General features: G+C 50.7%; 1 protein-coding gene across 1 annotated transcript in view; it reads left to right on the forward strand.

Annotated features, from left to right (window-relative positions):
* Positions 1-7859, forward strand: part of TBX15 (T-box 15) — a 42464-nt gene extending 34605 nt beyond the window's left edge. Inside the window, exon 7 of the mRNA XM_012729988.1 lies at positions 5492-7859. Coding sequence (XP_012585442.1) covers positions 5492-6276 — 785 coding nt within the window. The 3' untranslated portion in view covers positions 6277-7859. The remainder of the gene's footprint in view (positions 1-5491) is intronic.
* Positions 7860-16182: the final 8323 nt, after the last annotated feature.

A 16182-nucleotide genomic window follows, 5' to 3' on the forward strand; every position in this document is an offset into this window, starting at 1 on the left:
GGATGTGGGTGGGATGCTTTTTTAACGTTCCCTTGCTGTTGTTTGAGCTTCTCATCTGTTAAGACTCCTATTTTAATAAAACCTCAAGGAAAGCGCATAGGAGAATTAGCCACATTTTTGCACAAACCTAAATCCTATTTTGAAAATCATATTGAGTAGGGTGTTCAGTTGTTTTCTCATCTGGAGAAGAATGTAGGGGTTTATTAGCCTGCTTTTTTTTTTTAAGATTTATTTATGCATATAAGAATTGGGGGACAGGTCAGAGGGGCAGTGGGTGAGAAGACTCACCAGAGACAGAGTGGGGAGCAGAACAGGCAGATCTACTGAAATCTACTGCTGAGGTGAGCAGCAGGGAGACAGGGGAGATCTGCTGTGCTCTGGGGATCACCTCCCTGGCGGGGGATCCAATTTGTGCCGCAGTGGCTGGGGACAGCTTCACATTGCTGAAACTCAACCCCTGTGCCACCAGGGAGGGACTAAAACAGTTATTGATGACATTTTCTATTTTGTTCCCAAAGCCCTTTATGCTCAAAGTGACCAAACATGAGTCCTGGCGCCCTCTCCTGGGGGTGGACACCTGGGTCCACTCTTGACCCAAGATGTTTCCCTCCCTGCCACACTCACCCACTACCACACCCAGCTGGGAACAGGTTTTCAAACCACCTGCAAGTCTGACCTCCCTGCTTCCTATCACCCCAAGCTTCCTCTTCTCACCTGAATTCGCCCCAGGGCTGAGGCTACCACATTCCATCTTGGCCGGCCAGAAAGCCTCGAGGACTCTGAGGGCTCGCAGTGTTCTCTCCTCAGGCAGATGCCACTGAGTCACTGAGTGATTACATGGAAATGTATTCTTTTTTTTTTTTTTTAAGATTTATTTATTTATGCTTACAGAACTGGGGTACAGGCCAGAAGTGCAGAGGCAGTGAGAGGATTCACCAGAGACAGAGTGGGGAGCAGAACAAGCAGACTCACAATGTACACTGCTGAGGGGAGCAGTGAGTGGGGTCAGGAGAGGTCTGCCGTGCCACGTGGGTCATCTCCCTGGCCAGGGCTTGAACTCATGCTGCAGTGGCTTCAGAGAGCTTCATAATGCAGTGCTTTAACCCAACGCACCACCAGGAAGAGCCCAGAAATGTATTCTTTACTAACACAGATGGGGTTTTGTTTTACTGTTTTCCAATTTCGTGAAGGGAAAAAGCACAATGAAATAAATAAACCCCAAAGGAAAGTGCCCATGAAACCCTCCATCTTCCAATCTGGAAGTGATGATGTCAAGGCAGAAAGCTAGCAGACTGGGTGTCTGGGATCTTCCCGTCACCATCTGCCGGCTCCATGGAGCTCGGGGACAGCAAGGCGACTGTCCTCAGTGGGGTCACTGCTGAGCATGTGTTCTGTGGGGTTCTTTTGGCTGTTAACCATGACGATTGGAGCGAGTGGATGTCAGGTAGGAATTTGAGTGAGTGAGCGAGGCAGCGTGAGAGGTGGTCCTGGAGGTGGGGCCTTAGCTCTCAGGGCACTGCGTGGTAATGACCTCTGGGAAGGGAAGGCAGGCCTCTGAGGAGTGGGGGAACATGCCAGCCTCCCTTTGTGTTTTGTTCTGTTTTTCCCCATTTGAGGCAAGATTGGGGGCTGGGGAGCAACCCATCTTCTGAGGCGGGGTGGGCCCGAAGCGCCCAAAAAGGAGTTGAGTTAGCCTTTGGGCATGAGCTCCTGGGGTATGCCCGCCCAGGGCCCTGGAAGCTCTGCCAGCTGCCCCACACGAACTTATGGCTCGGACTTAACACTCACCAGTGTGCGGGAGGCCAAGGCTCCCCTCTGCAGACAGAGGCCAGACCTGAGGATCGTTCCGAGTACAACCCACTGCCTTTTTCCTTCTTTTACTCCTTCACTCATCAAAAGAGAAAAAAGATAGTTCGTGTCCGTGTGTGCTTTGTGATATGTGTTATTTGACTTATTTCTCAAAGCATCCCCTCAAGGTAGATACTCATATCTCCATTGATATGATCCAGGAATCTGAGCAGCTACCCAGTCAGTGTCCTACAGCCAGTAAGATAATTAGGATCAGACCCAGGCTTGTCTGCCTCTGGGACCATGCTCATCCATTAAGTAAAGTTTAAATCAAGTCTGTTAGCACATTCCAGATCTGCAGGTACAGGGGAGCTATGCAGGTGAGGGCTGTGGCCCTGGCCCTTCTCTACCGGGGTGGCCTGGCCTCCGCTCGCTCGAGAAGAGGTGTCTGTCTCGTCAGCCAGCGCTGAAGTGGCAGGGCGGGTAAACTGCCTCTTTCGCACATGGCCGGCACTCCCAATCTTGTTTAACGGTTGACAAGCTGTTAGATCACAATGGGTCAGGAATTCCTGTATCTCCATTTGCTTCTCTGCAAAATGAACACCACAGTCTCTTTTCTATGTGGACTTTGAAAAGCAGCGAGGGTCTGTGTTAGGCATGTAAAGAGCATTTCTTCAAAGTGAGTGGAAGCAAAGTGAACTTCTCTTGGGTAGACGTGCTCTCCCCCTTCAAATACGCAGTCATGTGGGGGCTCCATCCTCCTGCCCCCCCCAACTCAGCAGGCCACCAAGTCTTGCTTTCAGTGAGTGCCACTGAAAAGCCAAAGCAAGCTGACTACAAACTTCTTACCATATGCCCCTCATCTGCTTTGCAGAAATCCCTGTTACTGCTTAATAGTTCCCGTCTTCTTTTTTAGTAGTGAAACCAGTTGAGGCCTTAAGTCAGCACCATTCGCCCCATCTTGAGCCATCCGAGAAACCCCTTGAGCGTCGTATGAAGCCATCCGCCCCCTCCGGCATCACCTGCTGCGGGGCTGGGCAGTGCCCGTGAGGCATACCTGTAACAGGGCCCTGCAGAGCTCTGGCCACAGTCTTGGGGGGCCACATGAACGCCAGGTCCCGGGGAGCCGGGACTGACTCCCAACGAGGGGCGAGCAGATACGTAGCCCACAAAGCAGCCGTCTACAGCTGGAGTCGGCTTTGCCATTTATGCCACAGCCCCCTTTGCCGAAGCTCGTGGCCTTGGGGGAAGAAGAGAGACAACTTGCACGCAGCCGCGCCAAGCGCTTGCTTCCCAGAAGGCGCAAGGCAGACGCCTCAGGGGTTCAAAAAGGAAGCGGATATGGTCTTCCTCATCGTTCTGGCTTTCCCTTCTAGAACGCTCCCATTGCGTTAAGGTGATTCCCTGGGAAGCTCTGGCTACTGCCAGAACATAAATGCAATGCTCAGGCAGCTCTAATTCCTCAGAAACTGAAGCGCGTCAGCTTGAGCTCTGATTTCGCAGATGAGAATTAGTCGGTAGCCTGCCTCGCCCGTGGTCACGACCTCGACAGTGACACTGGCCAGCAATGGGGCTTGGGGCTCCTCTGCCCGGCCAGCTGCTCACTTGCTTCCCCCAGGGGTATTTACAATAGTGGCCTTTTCCCAATTTGTGGAACAAACATTTATCTTTCTTCTCTTAAAGGAGCCTTAGGCAGGAACGGGATCATATTTCCTGAAATGACTCTAAAATCAGCAGTTATTTGTATCTAATTCCGCTTCTTCCTTGGAATTTCTTTGGGGAAATTCTTTTCACTGAGGAAGAGCTGATATTACTTGGATGAATTTAACTCTGTCAAAATGTAACCCTGAAGACATTATCAGCAGGAGCGAAATTTGTATTTCCGCCCCCAGCTCATGACCACGACTGTGGTATAGGCCGAGGCTGCCCCCAGCCCCAGTTAAAACTTGATGACGGCTCCTCTTGGAGGTGTCTGTCGCCTGTGTGCCCACCTGGGCCTTCGCCCTTCACGCCGAGGGTGGCTCTTGTCTCCCGATGTGGCTGGAATGCCGCTGGTTCCCTTCACGTTCTCCTCACTGGAGCACCTGTCTCTGCTCCTTTCCATTTAAAATCCCTTTGCCCATTCCTTGCAGCCCCGAAGACCCCCAACAGGAGCTGTGGCAGACACTGTGTCCCAAGGTGAATAATAGTGCTCAGCATTTCTGGGCGAGTCCCAACCTTGCCCTGAAGGAGGAATTCTACATGGCAGACTCCCTAAAGAAGACGAAGTGGCCGGGGCTTCTGGAATTTAAATGGGACGTCCGGCAGCCCCAGTTATCACCGTGACTTCTAATGGCAGAGACAGGACACAGGGACCTGCCACTGCTTCCTAGCCCTGGGGCTAGCCCTAGCCCCCCTTCAGCATTCTAAAGCTGTGTGGGAGCAGACTGGACGTAGGCTAGATGGAACTGTCCCCTGGGGGTGCCTTAGCCAGCGGTCCAGTTCCGAGAGGCACCTGATACCCGGGCGCCCCTTCCAAGGGCAGATTCAGGGATCATCGCACAGGGACTTACCAGACAAGCACGTTCTGATCCTACCAGAACTCTCCCAGAATCAGAACCAAACACTGGAGGTGCGGCCCTCTGGGTTCTAAAGTCTCATGGACATTCGGGTTTAAGACTCCCCACTCAGGGCACTTTGGGGTTTGTGTCTTTGATGCGCGACGCTACCCGCATGTGAAGGTCAGCTGGGGGGGGGGGCTTTCCTATACTGTGGAAACGGAACCGGGGGCAGTTTTTGATTCCAGCTTGAGATGACTGACCTAAAAGCAGTTTCCCATCTCTGAATACAGAAAATGGAACCAAAGTGGCTGAGCCACATGCCAGAGTTACTGGGGTGTAGTGTGGCAGTGCTAAGTAGAACCCTGACATCCTGACAGCATGGCCTCTTGGGCTCTTGGCCGTATAAGCCTCTATGACTGCCGTCATGATTTTTATCGCAGTCTCTGAGATGGGGCCGGTGTTCCAAAGGGCAGGGACAGAGCTGCCTGGTCATGATGATTTATTTCCAGATTAGCCCTGCTGACTCTAACTTAGTTCTCAAAATGGCGCTCATATGTCTTTCACGTGCCAGGACGCTCTCCCATCCGCACAGCTTCCTACCTGGGCCACTCTGCTCAGCCCTCCTAGGCGTTAACCTTGACCTTGCAGCCTGCCCAGCCCCGCATTTCCTCTGAAATCCAGGTCCTGCTCTGCTGCCCTGTATTTTTGGAGGACAAACGATGGCAAAGTAACAATGGGCCCCTGGCTAAAATACCATTCCGTCTTGTTCACTGAGAATGGTGAAAGTTGATTTGAACCTGATTTCCAGAGGACTTACTGGAAAGTGAATCTGATGGTCAGAGTGGCCAAGGGAGTACTTACTTATGGAAAAGCAAGGTTTAGCAGGGCTTTCACAGAGAGTTCTTTAGTCGCCTTCCTCGTGCAACGCGATAGCGCGAGTGTCTGTCTACCTCGTGTCTCCGTGTCTGTCGTGTCAGTCTGAAGGGACAGGGGTGTCACTTAGCATTTCTGCTGGGTTAAGAGAAAGCAGTGGTTCTGAGCCACTCAGCCCTGGTGACGGACCCGGGGGGCCTGAGGGTCCCTCCTGCGCGTCTCGCGTCTGGCTGGACCCGAAGCCCCTCTCGTGGCTTCTGCCTCAGTGGTTTCCGTGGTCTGTTTTTCAGGGGGCAGCACTGGCACTTCCCCCACCACCTCCAGCACCGGGACTCCGTCCCCTTCAGCCTCTTCTCACCTGCTGTCTCCATCCTGCTCTCCGCCAACCTTCCATCTGGCCCCCAACACTTTCAACGTGGGCTGCCGAGAGAGCCAGCTGTGCAACCTGAACCTCTCCGAGTACCCACCGTGCGCCCGCAGCAACATGGCCGCCCTGCAGAGCTACCCGGGGCTGAGTGACAGTGGCTACAACCGGCTGCAGAGCGGCGCGGCCTCGGCCACTCAGCCCTCGGAAACCTTCATGCCTCAGAGGACTCCATCCCTGATCTCAGGAATCCCGACGCCGCCCTCGTTGCCCAGCAACAGCAAGATGGAGGCTTACGGCGGTCAGCTGGGGTCCTTCCCCGCCTCGCAGTTCCAGTACGTCATGCAGGCGGGCAACGCCGCGTCGGGCTCGTCCTCGCCACACGTGTTTGGGGGCGGCCACGTGCAGCAGAGCTCCTACAACGCCTTCTCGCTCCACAACCCTTACAACCTGTACGGATACAATTTCCCCACTTCTCCGCGGCTAGCCGCTAGCCCGGAAAAACTGAGCGCCTCCCAAAGCACTTTACTCTGCTCGTCTCCGTCCAACGGGGCCTTCGGGGAGCGGCCGTACCTGCCCGCGGGGATGGAGCACGGCATGCACATGATCAGCCCCGCGGCCAACAGCCAGCAGGCCGCCAACGCCTGCGACGGCCGGCAGTACGGCGCCGTCCCGGGCTCCTCGCCGCAGATGTCCGTGCACATGGTGTAGGCCGCCCCGCGGCGCCCCAGCCGCGGCCGGGTGGCCACGGGCAGCCCCCACCCCGACAGCCCACCACCTTGGGAACACAGGAACTGCGGGCGCGCCTTTCTTGTCTGCAGGACAAAGCCCAGACCCCGGAACCAGAGACATTGAGCCCGCGAAGGACGCGCGCGCGCGGCGCCCTGGCCCGCCAGCGGCCCTTCGCTCTCCGCCTGCCCGGACCTTGCTTTATAAACCGGCACCGACTCCCCAGTGGCCTCCGAAGAAACTGATAATCACTTTATAGCTCCGTTAAGGGAGACGCTGGCGTGCAGCAGCCACGGGAAGTGGCCTCCCGCGTGCAGACTCCGCGGGCATCCGTGGACTCCGTGTGCTCATGTCCACACTCACGCGCAGACACGCATCACCCCTGCCGGAGACGGCGAACTCTGCAGGGGGCCCGGGATGGTGCCTCCCCGGAGTCTGTGTCCCACACAGGATGGACTAGCCGGCAGCAGCTGCCAGCCCTCCCCCGCAGCTTACCTGGTTCCTGGACTGGACCGCGTCGCCCGCAGCCCTCCCGGTCACCAAGAGTGGAGCGACATCAGCTTTGCGGCTGACTCGGTTTCCTGGAGAAGGTTGTGTTTGAACTTTAGCTTTTTTTTTTTTCCCCTCAGTGCCATCACCGATGTTCTAAGTGACACCTGTGCTAAGAAGGCGTAGGAGCAGCTGACGTGGAGAGTGAGAGCGGGAGAGAGAGAGAGAGAGAGAGAGAGAGAGAGGGAGAGAGAGGGAGAGAGAGCGCGCGCGCGGAGCGAGAGCATCTCTGAGACAGGGAGCGATGACGAGAGTTCGACTCACTAAGGAAATCGGGCTGGGGTTGCCCACCGACAGGTCATGGAAAGAATCGCTGCGTCACTGAGATCGAATCTCTCTGGGGCACCTTGCAAGGTCGGGGCTTCACCAGGAGGCCCCGGGGTGGGGAAGCGGATCCACGCACGCCCCTGGCCACGGGATCCAGAAGCAGCTCAGCCCCCAGGAAGGGTGCCCCAGGCAGGGCGCCGACAGTAGAGAGCGTGTGCCCAGGAAGAGCTTGTACCCCAGCAGATGACGCCAGGGGCAGAGGCGCCGCTTTCAGGCCTGGCCTTCTGCAGGCAGGTCCAGACCCTGCCCAGGGCTCCCGCTCCGTGGCCGCCGGGCAGGAGCACTGTCCTGGAGCGCCGCTAGTGGGCCCTCTGCCCCTCCCCCTGCCCTAAAGCCCTGTTTGTATCAAATAGTTCATTGCATTTGAAGTTTTGGGTTTTTCCCCTTCATCTTTCCCCTCCCTTTCAAATCCTTTCATGATAAGAAAACAAGTGAAGTTTGGTATAAGCTAAACTTTTTAAGTGGTGTGGAAATGCAAATAATACCAAGTAAAATAATACAGATATTATTAAGATTTTTGGTTTTGAGGTGTTGTAGATAAGTATATTTATGTGCCTAGTGGGGAATCCAATATTATGAATATTAAAAAAGGGGGCAATAAAAAGGGTATGTAAAATATGTATGAAGGAAAGGTGTATTAAAGTTTGCCCTTATGCACGGAACTTTGTTTCTAAGTGCCAAGCACAAAAAGCCGCTAAATAAAATCTTTGCAATTGTTTTCTGCGTTCTCATTCGTATGAAAGGGCAAATAGCAGCCTGAGGATTTGTACGAGGCTCTCCAGGGAGCACAGCGCTCCTCTGCATGGTTTGTGTCATTGTTAGATAAACCCCACGGACAAAACGTTACCAGCCTCATTTCATGACTAGTAACTGAGCTCCAGAGAGATTGAGTGAATTATCCAGGATCAAACAGCTCACAGAGAGGGAACCAGGAATCGAGATCAAATATGACCTGGCAGGGAATTTCCTCTAGCTGCAGGAACTGCGGGAGCCTGAAGCCAACCTCAGCTATCCGCGGGCAGACTCTGCCCGGTTGTGCTACGTGAGTATCTTTTTTTTTTTTTTAAAAGATTTATTTATTTATGCATACAGAACTGGGGTACAAGCCAGAGGTGCAGGGGGCGGTGAGAGGATTCATCAGAGAGAGAGTGGGGAGCAGAACAGGCAGGCTGATGAGGTACACTGCTGAGGGGAGCAGTGGGTAAGACAGGAGAGGTCTGCCGCGCCATGTGGGTCACCTCTGGGCAGGCGGGGATCGAACTCATGCAGAAGTGGCTTTAGCTTCTTAGTGCTGAGCTTTAACCCGCTGCACCACCAGAGAGGGCCTGCTAAGTCACTATCTTACCCAGTCCTCCCACGTCTGTGAGATAGACTATTTTTATCATTACTTTGCAGACATGAAAACCAGTTTCTAAAAGGTTAAGTACTTAATCAAGGCTTCAGGTAGCACATGACTGAGCTGGGAATTCGATCTTCAGTTCCATGCAATTAGCACAAACTTCTTCCACCGGGTCTCTGCCTCACCGTGAGGCCCGGGATATCCAGCAGAGATCCACCCAAGCAGCCGATGGGCCTCTGAGCTGGACGGACGTGGTGTGTTCAAGAGGAAATGTCCACGTGCCCTCTGCTGGACTGCCACAGCCTGGGAGGGTGAGTCCGAGTCCTGTCCCAAACGCCTCCTAACGGGCAAGTCCAGGGTCTAGGGCTGTTCTGTAAGTGTCTTCACGTATTATCACACCGGAGCTTCCCGGTAACTCTGAGAGATGGGGCGGGAAGGACTCTCTCCTCGTGCAAGACTAGAATTGTAAAGCAGTGGCCTGTGGCTTCCACGTGGCTGCGAGGCAGCCATCAGCCCTGAGTTGGCTCTCAGCCCTGTCCAGACGGTTCCCCAGGGGGCGTTCCGCTGGGCACACTGACCTGTATCACCAGAGCTGCCGGTGCTCTGGGTCACACGTAATCATCAAAGCCCGCAGCCAACTTCACATTAGCAATCTCCATGTCTTCACTTTAACAGGAATAGTCATTTCAAAAATCATTTAAGAGTAGGAAGCACAAATGTTCTGCACTTTGGATTAATTCAAACAATCCAAATCTGTTGTATCTGAATTATGGCCTATCTTTTTATCTGTAACGAAGAAAGCGAAAACATTTATTCTGACACAAACTGGATAAATAATTGTCAAGAATGTGCTCTATTCTCCTTAGAGAAATAGTGGAAATTCATTGTGATTGGCACATTGATAACACCAAAGACTGTTCACCAGAAGGACTCCTCTCCAGGTTCAGGGGGTTCCTCCTTGCTCCTGTTCCTTTAAGAGAGACTGTCTTTGCATCCTCAGTGCCTAAGATAGTTCCCGGCCTAATATGAAATCTCGACACATATTTATTCTTAAGCTCCTTATTTATTTATTTTTAAAGATTTATTTATTGATGCACATAGAACTGGGGTACAGGCCAGAGGTGCAGGGGTGGTGAGAGGATGCACCAGACAGAGTGGGGAGCAGAACAGGCAGATCGACAAAGTACACTGCTGAGGGGAGCAGCAGATGGGCCAGGAGAGGTCTGCCGCGCCATGTGGGCACCTCTAGGGCTGGGGCTTGAACTCCCACTGCAGCGGCTGAGGCCAGCTTGCAGTGCTGTGCCCTAACCCGTTGCGCCACCAGGGAGGGCCCCTTAAGCTCTTTATTTTTAAAGATAGTACAAAATGGTTGCATAATAGAATTTTCATTCACTTTAAATGAATGGCACCTAAATTCACAAAGATTTATTGTTTTTCATATGGTGTTCTGTGACAGGGGAATATAAATGTAATTTAAACACCTGCTTGCTGGCATCTATTACCCAGAATGGAAGGTTTAAAAAGTTGCCGATCTTATTTTCTATCTTGAAGTGCCCATGCTGGAAGTAGTCAAGCACCTGGGAAGCAAGTGATCTAAAAGCTTCTGAAAATTCACCAAGATGCTCAGGGTAAGATTAGGTTGGGATTGTTGTAATTAGGAGTAGAATTTGAGCTTTGAAAAAACCCAGGATTTTTTGCAGACTGACTAAAATCTACTGCTGAGGGGAGCAGCAGGGAGACAGGAAAGTTCTGCTGCACCCTGGAGGTCACACCCTGGCCAGGATTCGAACACGTGCAGCAGTGGCTGCCATTAGCTTCATAGTGCTGAGACTTAATTCCCTGTATCCCCAGGTAGCTCAAAATACCCAGAATTTTTAGACAAATTAGTGATGGTTTCAGAATGAAAGACACTTTAAAACCCAATATCGTATGTACATTTTGAGGAAAATGAAAAGTATTTTAATTCAAACCTAGTCATTTACTGAAACTGGAGATGGAGAAACTTTTTGCAGCTTATGAATTAATACCCTCTCCTGTGAAATACTTTGTCAATAGTGGGAGCATTGAGGGTTGGTGCCAGAACTGTTTGGTTGAAGCCAAAAGTTTGCTTTACTCATTACTCTGAAGATTTCAGAGATCCGCTGTGCTGATTTGCACTGAGCAAGCTAAAGGGTCCAGGCTATCCAGCTATCCTCTCAGGGAATCCCAGCCAGAAAGATGACATTTCACAAAGTTTTCTGCTTACGATATTCAGTTCGCAACCTGATTTTCAGAGAGGTCCTCACGTGGGGCCAGCTTCACTCATTCACCCAGTTTGCGTTGAGCACTCTATTTAACGTCTACTCTGTGTCAAGCTCTCTGCATGAAGACCCAGCAGCGAACAACTGGACACGTTTCTACCTTTGAAGAAATCATCGTCTGGTGGGAGACTGATATGGAATCCATGAGCAAATAGATGAGTAATAATATTTCAGATTGAAAAAATCATTTTGGGGAAATTAGAAATAACAGGATAATAGAGAGTGATTGGGAAGTGTAGGCAAAGTCCCATTTGGACAGAGCTTGCAACCCTTGAGCTGGTGAAAATGTGTGTCTTATCTTAGAAACTGATTATGCCAACCTATGGCATGTGCAGCCACGTTCTCGTGTGAAGCTATGTTCTGCTTGTCCGGCAAAGCAGAGGCCTGGCATTTCTGTCCCCCAAAAGGCTTTGTAGTATTGATACTTATTTGCTGAAGTCCTGCTGCTGTGCTTTGGGGACTACGGTCACTTATAGCCTCCTCATGAATCTGTCATGAAACTTCCATGAGCTCCCTCAATGAGGAATGATTATCCCTCCTATATGACTTTGTATAAAGCTTAAGACAAATGATCAAATGACCAATAACTCCATAACCCTCAGATTAATAGTAATAATTAAATAATCAAATGTCAACTATGGCTTAGTATTCTATAACCTTCCTAGAGTTATTCTATGGAATATGGAGTTATAGGAAATTCTACCTTAAGAAGATGTCAGGCTAGATGGGTCAAGATATATACATATGAAACAGTGGACACTAAAACCGTTAAATTGGTGGCCACGACTATAGCTGTGAAGAATTTTCAAAGGGAGCAAAGTTTGACTGAGTATTTATTACAAGTGACACAATATGCGAGGTTATCCTATAATCCTAGTAACCACCCTGGAGGATTTGCGATTCAACCCCTATTTTATAGATAAGGAAACTGAAACTGGTAATGTGCAAAAATCACCAACCTTGCCAATAGCAAAGACAGACATCCGCGAAGATGTTTCTCCCGAAGAGGCTGACGGGGCCACAGGAGAAGAAGAAGTGTTCCTGGAGGAGGTTGGCCTTGAGTTGTCCTTTGACTAAGTTGTGGAAAATGCAGAAACTAAATTCTGCTTGTCCTGCAAAGCCAAGACCCGACATTTCTGTCCCCCTAAGGGTTTTATAGCAGTGACACTTACCTCAGTAAAAACAATGTAATAGCATACATACAGATGGCAAAAGTTACGTGACACTGGTTTCAAGAGGAACAGTGTTGACGCCTTTAAGTTAAATCTCCATTCTCAAGTTCAAGGTCTCCCGTGCTGCTCTGGACCCTGACTGAGTTCCTCTACGTGGGGAGGTGCCTGACCTCTGCAACTTGGGTAATTCTGACCCCTCCAGGGCCTCAGTGGGAACCCTCACTCAGGAAAGAACCCGTGGGGGGTTTGGGAGCTGATGGAGGAGTCGTCACATCACCCCAGCACCCCTCCCCTGACCAGGGCCCCAGGAACAGGTTCTGCTGCCACGTACTCCAGTCAAGTCCTCCACAGAGGCTTGCTCTCTCCCGCCAGGCGCATGGTACGGCGTGGGGTGGTGAAAGGGAACTTTGCTTCTGAAGACCAAGCAAACATTCATCATGTTTTCTTTCTTAGCTCATTTTACTGCTCACAGCATTCATCTTTTATGGGCCAGCCTCACGGCCTTTCCCACTTCAGATGCTTCCTACTCACACTTTCTGCTTTTTTAGACTTTATTGCGTCTCTGTGTAGGCATTGCAAACCAAAGAGGTTTTCAGTCCTTTTTCTTACTTTTGCCCAGCGAAGTTGAAGTGGACAGAGGGTGGCTGAGAGATAGCCAAGTCCACCCTCCAACAGTTTTCATTCTAGAAGTGCCTGGAATCTTCCAGGAGGATTTTGGGAGCGCTCTCCATCATGTCTTCCTGTGTGCACACCCTTCCTTCACCCAGGGCAGTTCCCAAGCTTTCTCCAGATGCTGTAGCAGATGAACCCTGAACTATTAGCTCACTCACATTTAGCTTTCACCTCACAAGTCAACATGGACTTCCGATCCAGTGACTCTTCTCCAAGCAGTGATCAAATAGGGGTCCTTCCAGCCCTGTTATCTTTGACACGTAGCTTGCTACCTCACCATTCAGGCAGCGGATGGGGGCAAATGGCAGCTTGAGAGAACGGGACATATTTATAAGCCATGCCTGGAGCTCGTTACACAGCTTCCTCCCATTTTATGGTTAGCACTCCAAAGGCTACAGTTAGCTGCGGAAGAAGCTGGGAAATGCAGTCCAGTTGAGTGCCTAAGAAGGAAAGGAAACAGATTTGTTAGGCTTTGGGGAGTCTCTGTAAGCCCTTGGGCTGATCTAGACTGATTTTCTCAGATCTGCTTTTCCTATAAACCCAGCAGGTAAGGTGAAGGCTAGCTTCAAATCCCAGCGACTTGGATGCTTTACAAAACAACCTGGAGCAGTTGCTTTTACCCCCACTATAGTTCAGTGAGTCCCTCAGATACATCTTTCCATAGGAGCTCCTTTCTTCTCTCCTAGAACATCTTGAACATCTATAAAATCAGAAAAAGCAATTCCCAGGTGGTAATAACTATAAAACCATAAACATTTATCAGAGTTTATTACATACTGGCCAAGCACTTTAATACATCATCTGCTGTAACACTCATCAACAGTCTTATGAGAAAGATGTTACCATTAATATCCTCCTAGGAAAGGCCAGCGAAAGAGTGCAGAGAAGTCAAGCATCTTGCCCAAGTTCACATTTAGGAATCTTGTTCAGGCTGTGCTATTAATTAATGTAGTCAATTTTAGCAGTCTTTCTGTTTGTCTTTATTTACTAGGACAAAGTGTTGTGTGGTGAAGTCATGTTCTCTCCCCTGAGAGAGTTTATAAGTAGAAGCAGGCACCTCTTACCTGACTTCATCCAGGAAGAGCCAACTGTGATAGGGGCGTGGGAGCCCACCATGTAGACTCTCACTGCTCAGCCGGAGTTCTGCAGCTGTCTGAGACCGCAGTAGGAGTGTGTAACCCTTGTGCAATGTTCCGTGAAACCCCAAGGACCGAGGAAAATCTGCTTACATGGCTCCAAACTGGGTTTCTGCAATGCGGCTTAGTCTCAACCTCTGTTCTTCAAGGGTTTTGAAGCAATGATACTTATTTGCTGAAGTCTACCCGACTTTTGCCCTCAGACTGTTGGGATATTCCTCAGAGGGGATTCTCGGAGATTGAGACACCAGAACAACTACCACCCAGGGTCTCCTCCCCAATTAGGCATTTTTCAGAGAACTTCCATAATCCCTTCACCCGAAAGTGGCTCCCGGGAATATTCTGGGAGACTGCCAGAGACCCAACTTCCCATCCAGAGTCTGCTGGTCTCAGGGCTTCAGGCTTCTTCAAAGCAGCATTTCCTGCAAATTCTGATTTTGCTTCTTTGCAATTTGTACTTAACACATCTGCTCATTAAAGCTCTCCAAGCCTTATCTAACATGGGCTCATTCTCCTGGAACATGGTTCTGGAAGGGTTTCCTTGGCCCTAGTCAAATAATCAGGGCAAAGGCTTGAGGACCTGGGGTTGGAAGACCTTGGTTTTTTGTTCAAACCACCAGGAAGCAAGACTCTTGGCTATTTAATCTCTCTCTTAGGTAGCTGAAGAGAGAAATCGTCAGGTTTCTATATCTGAGATATATGCTTGCATGTTGGGGTGTGGCATGGCGGAGAGTTGATACAGAGGGTGAGGCCTCCGTATGGGACGGTTTGGTTTGATAATTTCCGTAAAGCCCAACAGCTTTTGTAGTGGATGTTGATCTACAGGCCAACGTAAAGATCAAGCCCAAGTGACCACTACCTTTCTTTACTCTTACAAGGTGATGGCATCATGCTCATTGTGACCCTCCACAATAACTGATAGCAGTTACCTTTTGATCATTAAACTACTTACCCTTTCTAGGATGATAAATTCAGCAGGATATGTGTCCTATTTGAGTGTTCACACAGCAGACTTAATCTTTTATGGTGAAGTAATACTAGTAGACAAAAATAAGACCTTTCTGGAATAGAATTAATTCCACAGGGCCTGGGAATACTATTCACTGAAACTCAGACAATTCAGCCTTCAGCAATGACTCATCAACGTGTCCTAAAAATAGATTTTGTGCAGGGCATAGAGCTAGGTGTTCACATAAAAACCCCCATCCATACGAACTATTACATGCAATTTAGAAGCTCACAGCCTAGTGCAGAGTCAGAGCAGACAAACAGGAACCATGATTGAAATGCAGACATGCCAACGTCAAGATAAATGTAGGAGAAGCAGAGTAGTCAAGCCAGACTAGGGAGGATGATGGTGATTTAAAGCAAGCCGGCGTGACACAGCCACAGGGCAAGCTGACGGCCCGCGACTGCAATCAGGGAGGCCCGTTGTCACGCTTTTAGGACGCGCGAAGTCCACGGCCAGAGGGTGCCACGTGCCCTGGCGCACAAGGAAACTTCACCTCAGGACATGACACTGGAACCGAACAACACCAGGTCGAAGATTCAGAGCCCAACTCCCCTCCATTTTAGGGAAACACGGTTTGCCAAAAAGGACTGGGCAGCCCCAGGGCTACCAGAGGCACCCACAGAGACGTGCGGGTATCCAGCTTCTTGCCACCACCTTTGTGCCCATGACGATCCCAGAAAGATACAGGAAGCCAAGCAGGGCTTCCACCCTGCTGCACAGCTGGAGGCCACGTCCGTGGACAACCGCGTCCTCTCGCCGGGAGTCTAATGACGTGGCCGGGCAGACTCAACTGGCCGCAGAACAGCTAAGCACAGAGTGAAAAGGTCACTTGTGGGGAGGTGTGAGATGTGGGGGGGAAGCCAAGTTGCAGAAGAGTCGCCCCAGCGAGGCCAAGGCAAGCAAGGCTCAACGCAGCCCGTCCTGCCTGCTCAGGAATTTCCTAAGGCTGCACTTAGGAGTGCAGGCAGGGCCTGAGGTCCAGAGTTATGAGCTATTTGACTTGGCCCCCAGCATGACTGGCGCTTTTGTGACTTGGCCGTTTAGGGGGATGTCACACCTTGATTCGATGGGGCTTTGCTGAAGAATATTTTCTTAGGTGCATTTTATACTTTCAGTGACATAGTTCATTCTGTTGAGAGAAATAATTAAAGACGCAGCAGCACTCGGGCGTGGATTCATTCCAGCTCATTATCTCAGGAGAACTGCGGCTTGCAAGCACTCAGTGCCAGTGACCTGCTGACCCCACGGAACTGTCTCTCCCCCACTGTGCTTTGCAGTTAGACCTAGGGGGGACAAGGACACCTCCAGGAAGCGGGGGAAGGATGGCAGAGTCACACATGGCATCACACTTGGCATCGCTTCGGGCTACGGCTCGCCCGAG

The sequence above is a fragment of the Condylura cristata genome, unplaced genomic scaffold, assembly GCF_000260355.1.
Source record: "Condylura cristata isolate star-nosed mole 26May11 unplaced genomic scaffold, ConCri1.0 scaffold00026, whole genome shotgun sequence".
Classification (NCBI taxonomy): domain Eukaryota; kingdom Metazoa; phylum Chordata; class Mammalia; order Eulipotyphla; family Talpidae; genus Condylura; species Condylura cristata.